The sequence below is a fragment of the Oncorhynchus keta genome, chromosome 35 (assembly GCF_023373465.1).
Source record: "Oncorhynchus keta strain PuntledgeMale-10-30-2019 chromosome 35, Oket_V2, whole genome shotgun sequence".
NCBI classification, from domain to species: domain Eukaryota; kingdom Metazoa; phylum Chordata; class Actinopteri; order Salmoniformes; family Salmonidae; genus Oncorhynchus; species Oncorhynchus keta.
This window is the reverse complement of record NC_068455.1, coordinates 19,529,258-19,553,028: the sequence shown is the minus strand read 5'-3', so window position 1 is coordinate 19,553,028 and position 23,771 is coordinate 19,529,258. Positions and strand designations below refer to the sequence as shown.

Below are 23,771 nucleotides of genomic sequence, written 5' to 3'. Positions count from 1 at the left end.
TGTTTGGTGCCAGGGGTTAGAGTTCACTAGCTGGGCTGTGTGGTGCCAGGGTTTAGAGGCCAGAAGTCAGAGGCCAGAGGTCAGGGCTGTGTGGCACCAGGGGTTAGAGGCCAGAGGTCAGGGCTGTGTGGTGCCAGGGATTAGTGTTCACTAGCTGGGTTGTGTGGTGCCAAGGGTTAGAGTTCACTAGCTGGGCTGTGTAGTGCCAGGGGTTAGAGTTCACTAGCTGGGCTGTGTGGTGTAAAGGGTTAGAGGTCAGAGGTCAGGGCTGTGTGATGCCAGGGGTTAGAGTTCAGGGCCTGCCAACAAGATCAACCTAACACTGTAGGATCTGCTCCTACTTCCCACTCCCACTGCACACCACAACAAAATGTGCGTTACTCAGTCAAAGCAGCCAGAAATGTTTTTAAATAAATGACTTTAGAATCCCATTTTAATGTAACACATTTCTCCCCCAGAAGTTTGTCTCCGCTGTGATTTATAGCGCACTTTACACAGTGGTTAGCCTGTAAACAGTGGCCGTTTATCACTGTGGAGATGGAAGCTAGCTACAGGAACGGTACAACTCCGGTGTGTGTAGCATTTTCTCAGCTCTGCAAATCGTCTCCCCCCTCTAAGGAGTTGCCTTTTCCTGCGCCGCAGATGCTAGGCATTTTAAAGAGGATCAGGCAGGCAGGACAGGGAGAAATGATTGGAGACCGGGTAGGGGTGAGTGCTGGGGCCCAGTGTGACAGGCAGGGTGAGATCTGTGGGGACGGATGATAGCTTTACACCGCCGGAGCCCCCCATCCTCTGGTCACGGGGTGGCAGAGTGTGTCACTGCTGCTGGGGCGCTAAGGTGTTCTCCCTGATGGGAACTGAAATGAACTGATAGGAAGGAAGGAAGGAAGGAAGGAAGGAAGGAAGGAAGGAAGGAAGGAAGGAAGGAAGGAAGGAAGGAAGGAAGGAAGGGAGATAGAGAACCACTGGCTGGTGCTGCTGGAATAAAGGGCCTCCAGCTTAGCTCTCCACCAGAACACAATGACCAGTGGAAGCTATGTGATGACAAGTAGGAAACTAGAGAGTGGAGATGCTCTTAGTGACGAATGCACAGTAAATCTAAACTGAAAGTAAAAATTACAGTTGATATAAATTATATTCTTGAAATAGTATTATTTATATTAAAGGCTAATGCACAGTTTATTATACACAATCTAATATGGACAATTATCGCTGTAATCTGTGCAAATTAAGATAATAGTTGTTCAGCTGCTTTCTCCTTGAGAGCAATATAAAAGATAAAATGTCCTATTTTCCAGACCCACCCAAGACGTGATGCATGTACCTCTCCCATGCCGAGAGCTAACAAAAAGCCAAATTATGAGTCTTCTTTGTCTGTAGATGTTAGGCACTAAATCGGTGCTAGCGTTAGATGTGTAATGTAAGGAAGCTCCCCTTCCCCCTGGCAGATGTGTGTGTGTTTGGGAAAGCTGGCTAGAAGCTGGCTGGGAGCTGGCTAGGAGCTGGCTAGAAGCTGGCTAGGAGCTGGCTAGAAGCTGGCTGGGAGCTGGCTGGGAGCTGGCTAGAAGCTGGCTAGAAGCTGGCTGGGAGCTGGCTGGGAGCTGGCTAGAAGCTGGCTGGGAGCTGGCTGGGAGCTGGCTAGAAGCTGGCTAGAAGCTGGCTGGGAGCTGGCTGGGAGCTGGCTGGGAGCTGGCTAGAAGCTGGCTGGGAGCTGGCTGGGAGCTGGCTGCAGCAGGGCCTCAGTGGGAGTTGCCCTGTTTTATCAGTGGATACGGAGACTCTCTCTCTCGCTCTTGCTCTCTCTCTCTCTTCTATCACTCTCCCACTTTTCTCTCTCTCTCTCTCTCTCTCTCTCTCTCTCTCTCTCTCTCTCTCTCTCTCTCTCTCTCTCTCTCTCTCTCTCTCTCTCTCTCTCTCTCTCTCTCTCTCTCTCTCTCTCTCTCTCTCTCTCTCTCTCTATCCTTTCACCAGCTGCTGCTTGGTGCTCCTTTTAAGTTGATGGGGGAAAATAAATCGCCCGCAAATATGAAATACCATGGCCATCTGAGCTTCAACACTGCCTGCAACACGACAGAGTAATCCTCATTTTCCTAGAAAAGGTGATCAGATCAGCGACAGTGACATTGTGCAACCAGGGCCTGTAGTCACAGCGCCAGACTTGTTTTGCTCCATCTATTAGGCTTCATTTGGACTTTTTCTTTGTGGCGTATGCCTGTGGTTAGCTGCCCCTACAGAAGTCAGCGGGGGAGCAGAAGTAATTAACTTGAGTGACCTGGGTGTCTTAATTGTTAACTGTTGGAGGCTGGGCTCAGAACAGAGTGCTGCGTCCTGTCGTGAACCAATAGCAGGGCCGTCATTAGACATTGAACCGGCATACTGGAGTAGACAACATTCAGGAAGTAAAAACACACATTACATGGATTTTGACTGGATGAAGACTATCCAGGAAGAGAATACACACACATTACATGGGCTTGGTGTGGAATGGATCAATATACTGAATAGACTTTACCAGCATCCTGGCATAGACCTAACCAGCATATTTTAGTAGACTTTGCAGGGGGAGAACACACATCATATGGATATGGACTGGAATGGACTACTATGATGATGATATGTTTTGAAGTGCTGTTCGTTTTATTATCTTTGTTTGTGCCAACTTGGGTTTGCTTACTGTTGTTTTCCTGCTTTCACACATAGGAGGAGGTGTAATTTTGATTTGCAGACAGGCAGACAGACAAACAGACAACACTCAGAGGGTTCCCTCTACATGCTTTGTACCAGTACACCAGTATACACCTCATCTAACACAATCTCTCTCTCTCTCTTTCCCTCTCCGTCTCTCTCTTTCTCTCTCTCCCACAGTCCCTGGATGGATTTGTATTTACACTAAACAAGGAGGGAAGGTTTTTGTACATCTCTGAGACGGTGTCTATATACCTGGGGCTTTCACAGGTGAGTGCAACAACTGTCAATGCCTTGTTGCTACTACTGCGCTTTTTCCCACTGTTTCTTTTGTTTATCAGTGGCCGCTAGAAGACAATTTAGACAAATTATAGCTAATTTAACATCCCATCAGCTTGTTCGCCCTGTAGTTAATTTGCAGTGGTGTGTTAACAGGTCCTCGTCTGCTATTGGCCGGTTCAAGTACATGTCAATAAACAGACTGAGCCGTCTCAGAGGTCAAACGTCAAGGGGAGTGACCTTGAAGATTCTAATGGTTCCAAATACCATAGCTTTGTGCCTGGGGCTAACAGACAGACAGACAGACTAGAGAGCAAACACACACACACACAGGTCTATAGAAGAATGACTAGAGACCATACAGAGCCTATCCCCCAGATTATATTTCTAGGTATAGACTTGACCATTATATAACCAGTAGATGTGGCCAAATGATTTACATGCCCTGTACGTAGGTACTGGTGAGCCTGATTTCTGTCCAGGGCTCTATTTTAGCAGACTAGTGCATTATATCTAGGTGTCTAGGTATATTTAATATATGCCATTTATATAATATATTATATTTACATTATATATGCCATTTATATTATATAATATACAGTATGCCATTTAGCATGCACTTTTATCCAAAGTGACTTACAGTGATGCGTGCATGAATTTTGCATCTGGGTGGCCTGAATCCAACCCACAACCCTGGCGGTGCAAGCGCCACGCACTTACCAACTGAGTCCCATACTATTTCCCTCACAGTGAAAAATGTATAATAATAATGAACTATTATATAGCCAATAGATGTAGCCAAATAGTAGAGTGGTCAGCTTGTGTGTGTTTGTATTACAGGACTCATAATGAAGTATTCTGTAATAACATTCTGAGAGAATGCATAGACAATGTTTCGCTGAATTAGATATTACACAACAATATAAAGGACCAAAAGGCAATCAGTTTACCAAATTAAAAATAGGAAAAGTCTATAGGTTATAGCCACATCTATCTACAGATTAATTCAAATAAAGATGTATTAATGATTTCTATCAAATAATTGATTAATTGTCAAGTAGGTCCCCCAAGCTTTGGGCTACGTGACGTAGTAGCTATCTTGTCCATAGTTTTGTCAGCAGTTAGAGAGAGTGGTGTGTGTGTGTGTGTGTGTGTGTGTGTGTGTGTGTGTGTGTGTGTGTGTGTGTGTGTGTGTGTGTGTGTGTGTGTGTGTGTGTGTGTGTGTGTGTGTGTGTGTGTGTGTGTGTGTGTGTGTGTGTGTGTGTGTGTGTGTGTGTGTGTGTGTGTGACACAGTTCTGGGATGTTTGCTTTGTATGAGTCAGTTGTATAATCTAACATGTGTACACACTAACCCTCCATGATCTTAATTGCATATCAAACACAGTGTTAATGAAGTCATAAGTTAGGACTCGCTATGGAATTAATGGCCCTTCCCTCTATCAAACTTGAGTATTTTTTAATTTTTATTGTAAAAGTTAATGTCTTCGACCAATATGTTGGCTTGTTGAGAGAAGGACTGAGGGAAGGATTGTTGGCTTAATAGTCTTTTACCTGTTTGCTTCAAGATCATATAGTACAGGGAAATTAGTAAGTTATTACAGTAACACTTTTAATAGCCTTGTAGACAAAAACCAATCAATGAATATGTATCTATTGAATAAGGTCTGAAATCAAGTTCCAGCAACTCTACTTTTTAAATTGAGCTAACTGATCATTGACGATTGCAATGTCCAGAATGCTGCGTGTGATGTGTGATACCTTAGTCTGTCTGAACTGTCTGTAAATGTATTACCATATTTTGATTTTAAAGATTGTATTGGACAGGGCTGTGCTAGTGTGAAGTGGCTCTTATAATGGCACCAGTTGTGCAGCCAGTCAGTTCAGTGAAACAGAATTACCATTTTTGTTTTGCAAACGGTGCATAAGCCTCTGTCCCCACCAGTTAATTGCAGGTGCCTAAGTGTATGTCTTAGTTCTGTGAGGTGCCTAAGTGTATGTCTTAGTTCTGTGAGGTGCCTAAGTGTATGTCTTAGTTCTGTGAGGTGCCTAAGTGTATGTCTTAGTTCTGTGAGGTGTCTAAGTGTATGTCTTAGTTCTGTGAGGTGCCTCAGTGTGTCTTAGTTCTGTGAGGTGCCTAAGTGTATGTCTTAGTTCTGTGAGGTGCCTAAGTGTATGTCTTAGTTATGTGAGGTGCCTAAGTGTATGTCTTAGTTCTGTGAGGTGCCTCAGTGTATGTCTTAGTTCTGTGAGGTGCCTAAGTGTATGTCTTAGTTCTGTGAGGTGCCTAAGTGTATGTCTTAGTTCTGTGAGGTGCCTCAGTGTATGTCTTAGTTCTGTGAGGTGCCTCAGTGTATGTCTTAGTTCTGTGAGGTGCCTAAGTGTATGTCTTAGTTCTGTGAGGTGCCTCAGTGTATGTCTTAGTTCTGTGAGGTGCCTAAGTGTATGTCTTAGTTCTGTGAGGTGCCTCAGTGTATGTCTTAGTTCTGTGAGGTGCCTCAGTGTATGTCTTAGTTCTGTGAGGTGTCTAAGTGTATGTCTTAGTTCTGTGAATTAATGTTCTGTCTACATGACTAATCAGTGACCATAGCTCCCCTTTTAGGAAGCAGGCGTTCTAGAATGGTCTTGGCATTATTTTGTAATAGAATGGAAAGTATCAATACTGAATTGTACAGTGTGTTAATGCTAGATACAGTGGACTATGTAAAGGATTTTTTTGGACAAGGGATAATGGTTGTTATTAGACAAATTTGGTGTAATTTATACGTATCTGCCTGCTAAAACTCCACTGCTGCCGCAACAATTTATAATGGCGGTATTTAACAGTTCTGTAACTGTGCCATTGGAATTGTTGTAGCTTGCCATGGAATTGAAATACAGACATGCCTTGCAGCAGACAGACACTGCAGTTGGGATCTAGTAGAACCTCTGGCCTCGGCTGATTCAGCATGTGTTTGTGTACCATTTTTAGGTAGATCAGGATTGTAGAGGAATCTGTCTTTTAAATACCCCGTTTGCATCCTAAATGGCACCCTACTCCCTATGTAGTGCACTAATTTTGACCAGGACCCATGGGGAATGTAGGGAACAGGGTGCCATTAAGGACACTGACAAATACTGTCATGGAACCCCCTCTAAATTCTTGTGTTGGCAAAGTGCTGGCACGATGTGGAGGTTGGCAAAGTTCTGTGGTGATGTGGACGTGTGACCATGCAGCTGTCTGTTGGGCAATTGAGATGTGAATGTTTGCTTTGTATAACAGATGGCACTCTGCTTAGGCTGATAGCTAGGAAAATAATAATTGCATTATTCCGGCCAACAGAATATTAACTTTTGGAACACGGCCCACTCCATGCCGGCACCCCTGCCAGTGCATGGACTGAATATCCAAGGAAATTGATACATCTGGAATACAGCGACCATCTGACTTTTCATCTGTCTCAAAGGAATTGCTGGCTTTTGTATTTTAACCCGTTCCGAGGACTCACCCTTGCAGAAACATGTTACAACACTCTCAAGTATTACAGGAACGGCACATTGTGAAATTGAGAGCCTGACATGTATAGCGGGACCATATGGTTGAAGCTCGCTCTCTTTCCATTGTTTATGTGCTCAGCAATGTGATTGAGTTGGCATATTTCCAATGCCTTTCTCTGTGTCAGAGGGAGGGAGGGTTAAGTCTCTCTCCCTCCTTCACGAAACAAGGCCTCCCTTTTATTGTAGAGCGACACCGTTTAGACCTCGGTGCCCTGCTCCCATTCACGTTTCACTGCAAAAGGCTTTTCCAATTGTGAAGCTGGAATTGAATGTAGGCATCTGCTTTGCTTTAAGTGACAGGGCTGTGAATGTGTGGCTGCATGCACACAGAGGGATAGAGAGGGCCATTTGAAAGCCACCAGGAGCTTGATCCCTACACCCCTCCACCCTCTCCCTACTCTACCCCTAGCCCAGATCTCCTCACCTGCAATGGGGCTGGATGAGACTGCAGCGACCCCCTGCTTCCAGCTCCCAGAGGATGTAAGGCCAAGTGGGATGGACAGGGCATACTGATTATATCAGGATAAACATTTGCCTGAATTTCTGATCACATCTTTGTGAGCCGATCAATCCTCGTCCTCATCCATTCCCTGACACACACACACACAGTTTACACACATCCTTCTCATACTCCCAGTCCCTTCTCTCAGCGTTTACTCCGATTCTTAGCCTAATAATAGATAATATAGATTTTTTTAACTGTCACCCTGACCAAATTAAATTGTTGGATTAGTCAGTTAATTTGTCATTGTTTGTGTTGTGTGGATCAATCAATAATATAATGAAACGGTCGATTTTCAAAAGCTTGAATACTTGTAGTAAGGTATTCTTCAATTCTTATTGAATGTACTGTACTGTATATTTTCTCTCTGAAATATTTCTGCAAAATGAGTAATTTGTTATACAGTACCAGTCAAAAGTTTGTACATACCTTTCTTTATTTGATTATTTTCTACATTGTAGAATAATCGTGAAACATCAAAACTATGAAATAACACAAAGAGAATCATGTAGTAACTAAAAAAGTGTTAAACAAATCAAAATAGGTTTTTAGATTCATCAAAGTAGCCACCCTTTGCCTTAATGACAGCTTTGCACACTCTTGGCATTCTTTCAACCAGCTTCACCTGGAATGCTTTTCCAACAGTCTTGAACATACATATGCTGGGCACTTGTTGGCTGCTTGTCCTTCACTCTGCGGTCCAACTCATCCCAAACCATCTCAATTGGATTCAGGTCGGGTGATTGGGTCGGGTGATTGTGGAGGCCAGGTCATCTGATGCAGCACTCCATCACTCTCCTTCTTGGCCAAATAGCCCTTACACAGCCTGGAGGTGTGTTATGTCATTGTCCTGTTGAAAAACAAACGATGGTCCCACTAAGCGTTAACCAGATGAGATGGCATTTTGCTGCAGAATACTGTGGTTGCCATGCTGGTGAAGTGTGCCTTGAATTCGAAATAAATCACTGACAGTGTCACCAGTAAGGCACCCCCACACCATCACACCTCCTCCTCCATGCTTTACAGTGGAAAACCACACATGCGGAGATCATCTGTTCAGCAACTCTGCGTCTCACAAAGACACGGTGGTTGGAACAAAAAATCTCAAATTTGGACTCACCAGACCAAAGGACAGATTTCCACCTGTCTATAATGTCCATTGCTCGTGTTTCTTGGCCCAAGCAAATCTTTTCTTCTTATTGGTGTCCTTTACTAGTGGTTTCTTTGCAGCAATTTGACCAACTGAACAGTTGATGTTGATGTTGAGATGTGTCTGTTAGTTGAACTCTGTGAAGCATTTATTTGGGCTGCAATTTCTGAGGCTGGTAACTCTAATGAACTTATCCTCTGCAGCAGAGGTAACAGAGGTAACAGAGAGCCAGTTTCATAATAGCGACTACACTTAAAGAAACTTTCAAAGTTCTTGAAATGTTTCGTATTGACTGACCTTCATGTCTTAAAGTAATGATGGACTGTTGTTTTTCTTTGCTTATTTAAGCTGTTCTTGCCATAATATGGACCAAATAGGGCTATCTTCTGTATACCCCCCTACCTTGTCACAACACAACTGATTGGCTCAAATGATTGGCACACCTGTTCATTGAAATGCATTCCAGGTGACTACCTCATGAAGCTGGTTGAGAGAATGCCATGTGTTTGCAAAGCTGTCATTAAGCCAAAGGGTGGCTACTTTGAAGAATCTGATTTACAACAATATTTGGATTTGTTTAACACTTTCTTGGTTACTACATGATTCCATATGTGTTATTTCATAGTTTTGATGTCTTCACTATTATTCTACAATGTAGAAAATAGTACAAATAAAGACTGTTGACTGTTAATGTATTTCCCAAATAGTGTTTTCATTTAGCTATTCATCTGCACTGTGAGGAGTTTTTGCAAGTGAAATTCAGCTGCTCTGTACTGTAACTCCCCATAACCCAGAGAAAACACGAAATTGACCTCTGTAGTGAATCCAAAACAAATGGACACACTATTATCAATAAAATGCTGAGGGGAAGATAACGTCAAGCCTCAGTAAGCATATGGGAGGGGATTTTTTTTCCCTCTCTGTATGTTTAAATAGCCTATCAGGGCATGAATACAGAATGTTACTAAATGGGTAATAAGCGTTATTTTATTTATGATGTTGTCGCTGCGACAGAGCAGAGGGAGAGGGCGGCCATTTACATGAGGACTGCTAGTGACGGCAGGGCCAGGGGAAGGTCATGTTTAATTGAGCCACCTCAGTGAACCTGCTGGCCCTGTAGACTCCTGAGCCCTGAATGAAAACAAGGACAGGCCTGTCATTCCAGACAGTCCCTGTTTCTCTGTGCTATCTGCTCTGCTGCAGAATATCATCATCAGACTGCCTCCGACTTAATGTCTAGCACAGCCATGAAACTGCCACCGTCAGAAATTACAATTTTGTATGACTTTGGGATTCATTCAACTAGCAAAATGTTGGATTAGGATAGTTGAGATATGTTATATTGATAGGGGCAATTATGTTTTGTAAGTGTTGTAAATACAGCACTATATTAGTAGTATAAAGTTACCAAAAATATAAATTAAAGGGCACCTGCACCATTTAAGCAAATCGCTACAATCCTTTGTCAAATAAATACAATTAAAATAAACAATTATTTACAGCAAAAGAAACAGCAATGTTTTGAACAAATCACTATTATAGACTAAAGTTGTGATGATGGAAATGTAAAACAAATAAAGTAAACAATATTTTCCTGCAAAAGAAAAGACAGTGGTATAGAACAACATGGTGGGGCATGCAGGTGGGCTGCAGAAGATAAGACAGTGGTATAGAACAACATGGTGGGGCATGCAGGTGGGCTGCAGAAGATAAGACAGTGGTATAGAACAACATGGTGGGGCATGCAGGTGGGCTGCAGAAGATAAGACAGTGGTATAGAACAACATGGTGGGGCATGCAGGTGGGCTGCAGAAGATAAGACAGTGGTATAGAACAACATGGTGGGGCATGCAGGTAGGCTGCAGAAGATAAGACAGTGGTATAGAGCAACATGGTGGGGCATGCAGGTGGGCTGCAGAAGATAAGACAGTGGTATAGAACAACATGGTGGGGCATGCAGGTGGGCTGCAGAAGATAAGACAGTGGTATAGAACAACATGGTGGGGCATGCAGGTGGGCTGCAGAAGATAAGACAGTGGTATAGAACAACATGGTGGGGCATGCAGGTGGGCTGCAGAAGATAAGACAGTGGTATAGAACAACATGGTGGGGCATGCAGGTGGGCTGCAGAAGATAAGACAGTGGTATAGAACAACATGGTGGGGCATGCAGGTGGGCTGCAGAAGATAAGACAGTGGTATAGAACAACATGGTGGGGCATGCAGGTGGGCTGCAGAAGATAAGACAGTGGTATAGAACAACATGGTGGGGCATGCAGGTGGGCTGCAGAAGATAAGACAGTGGTATAGAACAACATGGTGGGGCATGCAGGTGGGCTGCAGAAGATAAGACAGTGGTATAGAACAACATGGTGGGGCATGCAGGTGGGCTGCAGAAGATAAGACAGTGGTATAGAACAACATGGTGGGGCATGCAGGTGGTCTGCAGAAGATAAGACAGTGGTATAGAACAACATGGTGGGGCATGCAGGTGGTCTGCAGAAGATAAGACAGTGGTATAGAACAACATGGTGGGGCATGCAGGTGGTCTGCAGAAGATAAGACAGTGGTATAGAACAACATGGTGGGGCATGCAGGTGGGCTGCAGAAGATAAGACAGTGGTATAGAACAACATGGTGGGGCATGCAGGTGGGCTGCAGAAGATAAGACAGTGGTATAGAACAACATGGTGGGGCATGCAGGTGGGCTGCAGAAGATAAGACAGTGGTATAGAACAACATGGTGGGGCATGCAGGTGGGCTGCAGAAGATAAGACAGTGGTATAGAACAACATGGTGGGGCATGCAGGTGGGCTGCAGAAGATAAGACAGTGGTATAGAACAACATGGTGGGGCATGCAGGTGGGCTGCAGAAGATAAGACAGTGGTATAGAACAACATGGTGGGGCATGCAGGTGGGCTGCAGAAGATAAGACAGTGGTATAGAACAACATGGTGGGGCATGCAGGTGGGCTGCAGAAGATAAGACAGTGGTATAGAACAACATGGTGGGGCATGCAGGTGGGCTGCAGAAGATAAGACAGTGGTATAGAACAACATGGTGGGGCATGCAGGTGGGCTGCAGAAGATAAGACAGTGGTATAGAACAACATGGTGGGGCATGCAGGTGGGCTGCAGAAGATAAGACAGTGGTATAGAACAACATGGTGGGGCATGCAGGTGGGCTGCAGAAGATAAGACAGTGGTATAGAACAACATGGTGGGGCATGCAGGTGGGCTGCAGAAGATAAGACAGTGGTATAGAACAACATGGTGGGGCATGCAGGTGGGCTGCAGAAGATAAGACAGTGGTATAGAACAACATGGTGGGGCATGCAGGTGGGCTGCAGAAGATAAGACAGTGGTATAGAACAACATGGTGGGGCATGCAGGTGGGCTGCAGAAGATAAGACAGTGGTATAGAACAACATGGTGGGGCATGCAGGTGGGCTGCAGAAGATAAGACAGTGGTATAGAACAACATGGTGGGGCATGCAGGTGGGCTGCAGAAGATAAGACAGTGGTATAGAACAACATGGTGGGGCATGCAGGTGGGCTGCAGAAGATAAGACAGTGGTATAGAAGAACATGGTGGGGCATGCAGGTGGGCTGCAGAAGATAAGACAGTGGTATAGAACAACATGGTGGGGCATGCAGGTGGGCTGCAGAAGATAAGACAGTGGTATAGAACAACATGGTGGGGCATGCAGGTGGGCTGCAGAAGATAAGACAGTGGGGCATGCAGGTGGGCTGCAGAAGATAAGTGGGAACAACATGCAGATAAGACAGTGGTATAGAACAACATGGTGGGGCATGCAGGTGGGCTGCAGAAGATAAGACAGTGGTATAGAACAACATGGTGGGGCATGCAGGTGGGCTGCAGAAGATAAGACAGTGGTATAGAACAACATGGTGGGGCATGCAGGTGGGCTGCAGAAGATAAGACAGTGGTATAGAACAACATGGTGGGGCATGCAGGATGGGCTGCAGGTGGGCTGCAGAAGATAAGACAGTGGTATAGAACAACATGGTGGGGCATGCAGGTGGGCTGCAGAAGATAAGACAGTGGTATAGAACAACATGGTGGGGCATAGAACAGGTGGGCTGCAGAAGATAAGACAGTGGTATAGAACAACATGGTGGGGCATGCAGGTGGGCTGCAGAAGATAAGACAGTGGTATAGAACAACATGGTGGGGCATGCAGGTGGGCTGCAGAAGATAAGACAGTGGTATAGAACAACATGGTGGGGCATGCAGGTGGGCTGCAGAAGATAAGACAGTGGTATAGAACAACATGGTGGGGCATGCAGGTGGGCTGCAGAAGATAAGACAGTGGTATAGAACAACATGGTGGGGCATGCAGGTGGGCTGCAGAAGATAAGACAGTGGTATAGAACAACATGGTGGGGCATGCAGGTGGGCTGCAGAAGATAAGACAGTGGTATAGAACAACATGGTGGGGCATGCAGGTGGGCTGCAGAAGATAAGACAGTGGTATAAGACACAACATGGTGGGGCATGCAGGTGGGCTGCAGAAGATAAGACAGTGGTATAGAACAACATGGTAAGACAGGCATGCAACATGGTGGGGCATGCAGGTGGGCAGAAGATAAGACAGTGGTATAGAACAACATGGTGGGGCATGCAGGTGGGCTGCAGAAGATAAGACAGTGGTATAGAACAACATGGTGGGGCATGCAGGTGGGCTGCAGAAGATAAGACAGTGGTATAGAACAACATGGTGGGGCATGCAGGTGGGCTGCAGAAGATAAGACAGTGGTATAGAACAACATGGTGGGGCATGCAGGTGGGCTGCAGAAGATAAGACAGTGGTATAGAACAACATGGTGGGGCATGCAGGTGGGCTGCAGAAGATAAGACAGTGGTATAGAACAACATGGTGGGGCATGCAGGTGGGCTGCAGAAGATAAGACAGTGGTATAGAACAACATGGTGGGGCATGCAGGTAGGCTGCAGAAGATAAGACAGTGGTATAGAACAACATGGTGGGGCATGCAGGTGGGCTGCAGAAGATAAGACAGTAGTATAGAACAACATGGTGGGGCATGGCAGGATAAGACAGGGTATAGAACAACATGCAGAAGATAAGACAGTGGTATAGAACAACATGGTGGGGCATGCAGGTGGGCTGCAGAAGATAAGACAGTGGTATAGAACAACATGGTGGGGCATGCAGGTGGGATAAGACAGTGGTATAGATAAGACAGTGGTATAGACAGTGGTATAACATGGTGGGGCATGCAGGTGGGCTGCAGAAGATAAGACAGTGGTATAGAACAACATGGTGGGGCATGCAGGTGGGCTGCAGAAGATAAGACAGTGGTATAGAACAACATGGTGGGGCATGCAGGTGGGCTGCAGAAGATAAGACAGTGGTATAGAACAACATGGTGGGGCATGCAGGTGGGCTGCAGAAGATAAGACAGTGGTATAGAACAACATGGTGGGGCATGGGCATGCAGGTGGATAAGACAGTGGTATAGAACAACATGGTGGGGCATGCAGGTGCAGAAGATAAGACAGTGGTATAGAACAACATGGTGGGGCATGCAGGTGGGCTGCAGAAGATAAGACAGTGGTATAGAACAACATGGTGGGGCATGCAGGTGGGCTGCAGAAGATAAGACAGTGGTATAGAACAACATGGTGGGGCATGCAGGTGGCTGCAGAAGATAAGACAGTGGTATAGAACAACATGGTGGGGCATGCAGGTGGGCTGCAGAAGATAAGACAGTGGTATAGAACAACATGGTGGGGCATGCAGGTGGGCTGCAGAAGATAAGACAGTGGTATAGAACAACATGGTGGGGCATGCAGGTGGTCTGCAGAAGATAAGACAGTGGTATAGAACAACATGGTGGGGCATGCAGGTGGGCTGCAGAAGATAAGACAGTGGTATAGAACAACATGGTGGGGCATGCAGGTGGGCTGCAGAAGATAAGACAGTGGTATAGAACAACATGGTGGGGCATGCAGGTAGGCTGCAGAAGATAAGACAGTGGTATAGAACAACATGGTGGGGCATGCAGGTGGGCTGCAGAAGATAAGACAGTGGTATAGAACAACATGGTGGGGCATGCAGGTGGGCTGCAGAAGATAAGACAGTGGTATAGAACAACATGGTGGGGCATGCAGGTGGTCTGCAGAAGATAAGACAGTGGTATAGAACAACATGGTGGGGCATGCAGGTGGGCTGCAGAAGATAAGACAGTGGTATAGAACAACATGGTGGGGCATGCAGGTGGGCTGCAGAAGATAAGACAGTGGTATAGAACAACATGGTGGGGCATGCAGGTGGGCTGCAGAAGATAAGACAGTGGTATAGAACAACATGGTGGGGCATGCAGGTGGGCTGCAGAAGATAAGACAGTGGTATAGAACAACATGGTGGGGCATGCAGGTGGGCTGCAGAAGATAAGACAGTGGTATAGAACAACATGGTGGGGCATGCAGGTGGGCTGCAGAAGATAAGACAGTGGTATAGAACAACATGGTGGGGCATGCAGGTGGGGGCTGCAGAAGATAAGACAGTGGTATAGAACAACATGGTGGGGCATGCAGGTGGGCTGCAGAAGATAAGACAGTGGTATAGAACAACATGGTGGGGCATGCAGGTGGGCTGCAGAAGATAAGACAGTGGTATAGAACAACATGGTGGGGCATGCAGGTGGGCTGCAGAAGATAAGACAGTGGTATAGAACAACATGGTGGGGCATGCAGGTGGGCTGCAGAAGATAAGACAGTGGTATAGAACAACATGGTGGGGCATGCAGGTGGGCTGCAGAAGATAAGACAGTGGTATAGAACAACATGGTGGGGCATGCAGGTGGGCTGCAGAAGATAAGACAGTGGTATAGAACAACATGGTGGGCATGCAGGTGGGCTGCAGAAGATAAGACAGTGGTATAGAACAACATGGTGGGGCATGCAGGTGGGCTGCAGAAGATAAGACAGTGGTATAGAACAACATGGTGGGGCATGCAGGTGGGCTGCAGAAGATAAGACAGTGGTATAGAACAACATGGTGGGGCATGCAGGTGGGCTGCAGAAGATAAGACAGTGGTATAGAACAACATGGTGGGGCATGCAGGTGGGCTGCAGAAGATAAGACAGTGGTATAGAACAACATGGTGGGGCATGCAGGTGGGCTGCAGAAGATAAGACAGTGGTATAGAACAACATGGTGGGGCATGCAGGTGGGCTGCAGAAGATAAGACAGTGGTATAGAACAACATGGTGGGGCATGCAGGTGGGCTGCAGAAGATAAGACAGTGGTATAGAACAACATGGTGGGGCATGCAGGTAGGCTGCAGAAGATAAGACAGTGGTATAGAACAACATGGTGGGGCATGCAGGTGGGCTGCAGAAGATAAGACAGTGGTATAGAACAACATGGTGGGGCATGCAGGTGGGCTGCAGAAGATAAGACAGTGGTATAGAACAACATGGTGGGGCATGCAGGTGGGCTGCAGAAGATAAGACAGTGGTATAGAACAACATGGTGGGGCATGCAGGTGGGCTGCAGAAGATAAGACAGTGGTATAGAACAACATGGTGGGGCATGCAGGTGGGCTGCAGAAGATAAGACAGTGGTATAGAACAACATGGTGGGGCATGCAGGTAGGCTGCAGAAGATAAGACAGTGGTATAGAACAACATGGTGGGGCATGCAGGTGGTCTGCAGAAGATAAGACAGTGGTATAGAACAACATGGTGGGGCATGCAGGTGGGCTGCAGAAGACAAGACAGTGGTATAGAACAACATGGTGGGGCATGCAGGTGGGCTGCAGAAGATAAGACAGTGGTATAGAACAACATGGTGGGGCATGCAGGTGGTCTGCAGAAGATAAGACAGTGGTATAGAACAACATGGTGGGGCATGCAGGTGGGCTGCAGAAGATAAGACAGTGGTATAGAACAACATGGTGGGGCATGCAGGTGGGGCTGCAGAAGATAAGACAGTGGTATAGAACAACATGGTGGGGCATGCAGGTGGGCTGCAGAAGATAAGACAGTGGTATAGAACAACATGGTGGGGCATGCAGGTGGGCTGCAGAAGATAAGACAGTGGTATAGAACAACATGGTGGGGCATGCAGGTGGGCTGCAGAAGATAAGACAGTGGTATAGAACAACATGGTGGGGCATGCAGGTGGGCTGCAGAAGATAAGACAGTGGTATAGAACAACATGGTGGGGCATGCAGGTAGGCTGCAGAAGATAAGACAGTGGTATAGAACAACATGGTGGGGCATGCAGGTGGGCTGCAGAAGATAAGACAGTGGTATAGAACAACATGGTGGGGCATGCAGGTGGGCTGCAGAAGATAAGACAGTGGTATAGAGCAACATGGTGGGGCATGCAGGTGGGCTGCAGAAGATAAGACAGTGGTATAGAACAACATGGTGGGGCATGCAGGTGGGCTGCAGAAGATAAGACAGTGGTATAGAACAACATGGTGGGGCATGCAGGTGGGCTGCAGAAGATAAGACAGTGGTATAGAACAACATGGTGGGGCATGCAGGTGGGCTGCAGAAGATAAGACAGTGGTATAGAACAACATGGTGGGGCATGCAGGTAGGCTGCAGAAGATAAGACAGTGGTATAGAACAACATGGTGGGGCATGCAGGTGGGCTGCAGAAGATAAGACAGTGGTATAGAACAACATGGTGGGGCATGCAGGTAGGCTGCAGAAGATAAGACAGTGGTATAGAACAACATGGTGGGGCATGCAGGTGGGCTGCAGAAGATAAGACAGTGGTATAGAACAACATGGTGGGGCATGCAGGTAGGCTGCAGAAGGACTAACACTTCTTAGCAGTTCTTCTGGAGAATAGTTGCCTTCTCTGGCAGAAGTCGGGACCTCTCCTGGCTTATTGTGTTCCCTGCAGTCGAAAATACAATCTCGCTAGGGGTGGAGGAGGCTTGAGCACAGAGGTAGCTTGTTGCACTGTTTGTGAGAGGCAGTGTACCTCTCTTCTCCCACCACCACATCACAGGATCTTCAGCCATGGAGATGGGAGGCAGGCCTTTGTAGAGCTCCACCTCGTGTCCTAGTGTGGGTGGCCTTCTGTTTTACACTGTCCTTGTCTGGAGGACCTTCTGTTTTACACTGCCCTGGTGTGGGTGGCCTTCTGTTTTACACTGTCCTTGTCTGGAGGACCTTCTGTTTTACACTGCCCTGGTGTGGGTGACCTTCTGTTTTACACTGTCCTGGTGTGGAGGACCTTCTGTTTTACACTGTCCTGGTGTGGAGGACCTTCTGTTTTACACTGCCCTGGTGTGGAGGACCTTCTGTTTTACACTGTCCTGGTGTGGAGGACCTTCTGTTTTACACTGCCCTGGTGTGGAGGAGCTTCTGTTTTACACTGCCCTGGTGTGGAGGAGCTTCTGTTTTACACTGTCCTGGTGTGGAGGACCTTCTGTTTTACACTGCCCTGGTGTGGAGGACCTGTTTTACACTGTCCTGCTGTGGAGGACCTGTTTTACACTGTCCTGGTGTGGAGGAGCTTCTGTTTTACACTGCACTGGTGTGGAAGACCTTCTGTTTTACACTGTGCTGGTGTGGAGGTCCTTCTGTTTTACACTGTCCTGGTGTGGAGGAGCTTCTGTTTTACACTGTCCTGGTGTGGAAGACCTTCTGTTTTACACTGCCCTGGTGTGGAGGACCTTCTGTTTTACACTGCCCTGGTGTGGGTGACCTTCTGTTTTACACTGTCCTGGTGTGGAGGAGCTTCTGTTTTACACTGTCCTGGTGTGGAGGACCTTCTGTTTTACACTGTCCTGGTGTGGAAGACCTTCTGTTTTACACTGTCCTGGTGTGGGTGACCTTCTGTTTTACACTGTCCTGGTGTGGAGGACCTTCTGTTTTACACTGTCCTGGTGTGGAGGAGCTTCTGTTTTACACTGTCCTGGTGTGGAAGACCTTCTGTTTTACACTGCCCTGGTGTGGAGGAGCTTCTGTTTTACACTGTCCTGGTGTGGAAGACCTTCTGTTTTACACTGCCCTGGTGTGGAGGAGCTTCTGTTTTACACTGTCCTGGTGTGGAAGACCTTCTGTTTTACACTGCCCTGGTGTGGAGGACCTGTTTTACACTGTCCTGGTGTGGAGGAGCTTCTGTTTTACACTGCCCTGGTGTGGAGGAGCTTCTGTTTTACACTGTGCTGGTGTGGGTGACCTGTTTTACACTGTCCTGGTGTGGAGGAGCTTCTGTTTTACACTGCACTGGTGTGGGGGACCTGTTTTACACTGTCCTGGTGTGGAGGAGCTTCTGTTTTACACTGTGCTGGTGTGGAAGATCTTCTGTTTTACACTGTCCTGGTGTGGAAGATCTTCTGTTTTACACTGTCCTGGTGTGGAGGAGCTTCTGTTTTACACTGTGCTGGTGTGGAGGAACTATTTTACACTGTCCTGGTGTGGAGGACCTGTTTTACACTGTCCTGGTGTGGAGGACCTGTTTTACACTGCACTGGTGTGGGGGACCTGTTTTACACTGTCCTGGTGTGGAGGACCTGTTTTACACTGTCCTGGTGTGGGGGACCTGTTTTACACTGCACTGGTGTGGGGGACCTGTTTTACACTGCACTGGTGTGGGGGACCTGTTTTACACTGTCCTGGTGTGGGTGACCTTCTGTTTTACACTGTCCTGGTGTGGAGGACCTTCTGTTTTACACTGCCCTTGTGTGGAGGACCTGTTTTACACTGTCCTGCTGTGGAGGACCTGTTTTACACTGTCCTGGTGTCGAGGATATTCTGTTTTACACTGTGCTGGTGTGGAGGTCCTTCTGTTTTACACTGTGCTGGTGTGGAAGACCTTCTGTTTTACACTGTGCTGGTGTGGAGGTCCTTCTGTTTTACACTGTCCTGGTGTGGAAGACCTTCTGTTTTACACTGTGCTGGTGTGGAGGTCCTTCTGTTTTACACTGCCCTGGTGTGGAGGACCTTCTGTTTTACCATGCCCTTGTGTGGAGGTCCTTCTGTTTTACACTGTCCTGGTGTGGAGGAGCTTCTGTTTTACACTGTCCTGGTGTGGAGGAGCTTCTGTTTTACACTGCCCTGGTGTGGAGGACCTTCTGTTTTACACTGCCCTGGTCTGGAGGACCTTCTGTTTTACACTGCCCTAGTGTGGAGGACCTGTTTTACACTGCCCTGGTTTGGAGGACCTGTTTTACACTGCCCTGGTGTGGAGGACCTTCTGTTTTACACTGCCCTAGTGTGGAGGACCTGTTTTACACTGCCCTGGTGTGGAGGACCTGTTTTACACTGTCCTCGTGTGGAGGACCTGTTTTACACTGCCCTGGTTTGGAGGACCTGTTTTACACTGCCCTGGTGTGGAGGACCTTCTGTTTTACACTGCCCTGGTGTGGAGGACCTGTTTTACACTGTCCTCGTGTGGAGGACCTGTTTTACACTGCCCTGGTTTGGAGGACCTGTTTTACACTGTCCTGGTGTGGAGGACCTTCTGTTTTACACTGCCCTGGTGTGGAGGTCCTTCTGTTTTACACTGCCCTGGTGTGGATGATATTCTGTTTTACACTGCCCTGGTGTGGAGGACATTCTGTTTTACACTGCCCTGGTGTGGAGGACCTTCTGTTTTACACTGCCCTGGTGTGGAGGTCCTTCTGTTTTTCTGTTTTACACTGCCCTGGTGTGGAGGTCCTTCTGTTTTACACTGCCCTGGTGTGGAGGATATTCTGTTTTACACTGCCCTGGTGTGGAGGATATTCTGTTTTACACTGCCCTGGTGTGGAGGTCCTTCTGTTTTACACTGCCCTGGTGTGGAGGATATTCTGTTTTACACTGCCCTGGTGTGGAGGATATTCTGTTTTACACTGCCCTGGTGTGGAGGTCCTTCTTTTTTACACTGCCCTGGTGTGGAGCATATTCTGTTTTACACTGCCCTGGTGTGGAGGACCTTCTGATTTACACTGTCCTGGTGTGGAGGTCCTTCTGTTTTACACTGCCCTGGTGTGGAGGTCCTTCTGATTTACACTGCCCTGGTGTGGAGGATATTCTGCTTTACACTGTCTTGTTGTGGAGGTCCTTCTGATCTACACTGGCCTGGTTTGTGTAGTGCACTGTAACCCTGAGATAGTGGTCCTGACAGAGGCTGGTCCACCTGTCTGATGTGATGGCCAGCTTTGGCACGTCCTTCAGCTCAGTGATCACATTGGCCTTTTCTTCACCATACCAGGTAGGAATGAATGTGTCACTGAGGTAACTCTTGGAGGGAGGGGTATATTTGGGGTTGAGTGCCTTGCTCATCTCCCTACAATAAAAAAAGATTGTTTTCAGGTGTTGAATTTTCATGATTTAGTTATTTTGTTGTTGTGTATTGTATTGTGGAGTGATGGGACTAACATACAACCCTTTTTTATCCTAAACATGAATACAAGTCAGTATATAATGACAGACTGTTACCTAAAGCCCTTGGACTCCACTGTTGCAAAGGGGTGTAGGCCTTTCACTATGAACTTGGTCACGGCTAGGTGTCACTCATTCACCCTCTCCTCAGTCATCCTCCCACTAGCTGCCAGCGTGAAGGGGCTTTGGGCTGGTCTTTGGCTTGGACCAGTGTTATTAGAGGGAGGAGTGGGTTGGTTCATTGTAGCCGCAACTTTAACAAAAAAGTAGCAAAATCTTTAAATGGTGATTGAATTTCTGAACGCACCCATAGCTAAACAATCAGCTGGCTAATTGTTCCTTTTGATCAGGAACCCATGTTCTCATAATCTAGTTAACTCCGTGTGTGGGCTCTAGGCTTCTAGCATACATACCTAATGTAGAGCAGGGTGCTGTGTGTGCTGTAGCATCAGAGACATCTCTTCTGGATTGGGAATAGTCTAAATGCATCATAGACGAATGTCTTAATCTTACTGCAAATTAGAAACGCTCAGTGATTATAAAATGTGCAAGATAACGTTTATGTAGCAATAATAAATAGGAAATGTATTTTCTTAATTTCTCCAGTACTGAAGTCAGAACCGATAACGTCGGAGCTTATCGATACTACGGTCGTACATCATTTAGACCCGGGCCCGTTTAATACCAGGTGTCGGTACCCATCTCTAGACATGATTCAGTGTTCTCGCCCAGAAACAGAAAACAATTCACCACATTGCAATTGATAAATGCTCACAGCCAAACACTACAAGGGCACTTTGAAAAGCAAATAGCGACCATGTGAAGAATTGAAAACATTTTCCCCACCTGAAAATGACTGCTTGATGCATCATTTGACTGTGCTCTATCCAAGTGGTTGACATAGATAATCTGGTCAATCCCAGGGGTGACCTTATCGTGCATGGCAGGGTCAGCTCTGTCTGCGCCTGTATTTGTGCATTCCTCTCTCTCCATCTTGATATTGAGCAAAGAAGCAGAGAGAGAAAGGTGTGTGTGTGTGTGTGTGTGTGTGTGTGTGTGTGTGTGTGTGTGTGTGTGTGTGTGTGTGTGTGTGTGTGTGTGTGTGTGTGTGTGTGTGTGTGTGTGTGTGTGTGTGTGTGTGTGTGTGTGTGTGCTCGTACATGTGTTTGTGTTTGTGTAAAAGAGGGAGGGGATTGGCAAGAATCTGAAAGTCAACAAGGTGTCATTTGTAATTGGATGAATCCCAAAAAAATCCTGCAGATGTATGCACAATGGATTGTTCTGCCCTTGTCAATTGTGTAGTCAGGGTATACAGTATATCCACTCAACATCTGACAAGAGTTAGCAGACAGGCGCTTCTGGACAGGTGCTTCTGGACAGGTAAACAGGGCGATTTTTGTTGGGTTTAGGAGATTTTGGTGGTTTGATGGTGGAGTTTCAAGGTCAAACAGAGATATGTTTTGTCCTGCTTATCATCCACTATACTTGACTGATTCCATCCTGTCCATGTTGTTCCATATCGTTTTACATTTTGGTAGAACCCCACTTGTGAGGTATTGCTTTGTCAATGGTGCTGTAACACAGTGAATAAAACATGATGGGGCTGTGGATCTATTCATCACATAGGTTCGTCATCCACTATCTAGGAGCCAGGCAGCCAGGCCACAGCAGCATCAGTCTAGACATGGGTTTTAAAGTACCTGTCAGTGAAATGTATGTGCTGGCCCTAAACATTCTCTAGCACTTCCCTGCATTTGAGCTAGAGCCAACTAGGACTGCTTCACAAATGGAGGCTCCAACCTCAGCCTCAGACTCAGCCCCCCGCCCTAGCCCCAACACCAGCCCCCAACCCCATTCCAACACCAACCCCAGCTCCATCCCTAGCCCTACCCCAACCCTAGCCCCAACACCAACCCTAGCCCCAACTCAGGCCCCAACCCCAGCTCCAACACCAACCACAGCTCCAGCCCTAGCCCAACCCTACCCCCAGCCCTAGGCCAACCCTAGTCCCAGCCCTAGGCCAAACCTAGCCCCAACACCAACCCCAGCTCCATCCCTAGCCCCAACACAAATGTCAGCTCTCAGCCCTAGTCTCAACCCCAGCATCAGCCCTAGCCCTAGCCCCAACACCAGCCCCAACACCATCCCCAGTCCTAGCCCCAACACCAGCCCCAGCCCTAGCCCCAACTCTGTCCCCAGCCCCATCACCAACCCCAGCTCCAGCCCTAGGCCAACCCCAGCCCTAGCCCCAGTCCCAACCCCAGCCCCAGCCCTCTACCCATCCCCAACACAAATGTCAGCTCCCAGCCCAACCCCAGCATCATCCCTAGCCCCAACACCAGCCCCAACATCAACCCCAGCCCTAGCCCCAATCCCAGCCCTGGCCCCAACACCAGTCCTAGCCCCAACTCCGGCCCCAGACCCAACTCAGGCCCCAACCCCAGCTCCAACACCAACCCCAGCCCCAGCCCTAGGCCAACCCTAGCCCCAACCACAGCCCCAACACCAACCCCAGCTCCATCCCTAGCCCCAACACAAATGTCAGCTCCCAGCCATAGTCTCAACCCCAGCATCAGCCCTAGCCCCAACACTAACCCCAGCCCCAGCCCTAGCCCCAACACCAGCCCCAGCCCCAGCCCCATCCCTAGCCCCAACACAAATGTCAGCCCCCAACCCTATCCCCAACACCAGCCCCCAACCCCAGCCCCAGCCCTAGCCCCAACCCAAGCCCCAGACCTAGCCCCCACACCAGCCCCAACCCCAGAACTCGCCCCGACCCCTAGCCCCAGACCAGCCCCAACACCAGCCCCAACCACTAGCCCCAACCCCTAGCCACAATCCCATTCCCAACCCCATACCTAGCCCCCACACCAGCCCCAGCCTCACCCCAGCCCTAGCCCCAACCTAAGCCCCAGACCTAGCCTCAACACCAGCCCCAACCACAGCCACAGACCTACCCCAGCACCAGCCTGAGCCCCAACCCAAGCCCCAGACCTAGCCCCCACACCAGCCCCAACCCCAGCCCCAGACCTACCACAGCACCAGCCCTAGCCCCAACCGCCTCCCCAGCCCCAGACCTAGCCCCCACACCAGCCCCAACCCATGCCCCAGACCTAGTAACTACACCAGCCCCAACCCCAGCGCCAGACCTACCCCAGCCCTAGCCCCAACACCATCCCTAGCCCCAGTCCTAGCCCCAACACCAGCTCTAGCCACAACACCAGCCCCAGCCCTAG

General features: G+C 47.8%; 1 protein-coding gene across 4 annotated transcripts in view; it reads left to right on the top strand.

The window, feature by feature from the left end:
• The window catches only part of LOC118369059 (neuronal PAS domain-containing protein 3-like), a 536,261-nt gene that overhangs the window by 389,649 nt on the left and 122,841 nt on the right, over positions 1 to 23,771 (top strand). For all 4 annotated transcript variants that reach the window (XM_052496674.1, XM_052496672.1, XM_052496675.1 and 1 more), the window contains one exon: positions 2,866 to 2,955. In XM_052496674.1, the coding sequence (XP_052352634.1) occupies positions 2,866 to 2,955 (90 nt within the window). The remainder of the gene's footprint in view (positions 1 to 2,865; positions 2,956 to 23,771) is intronic.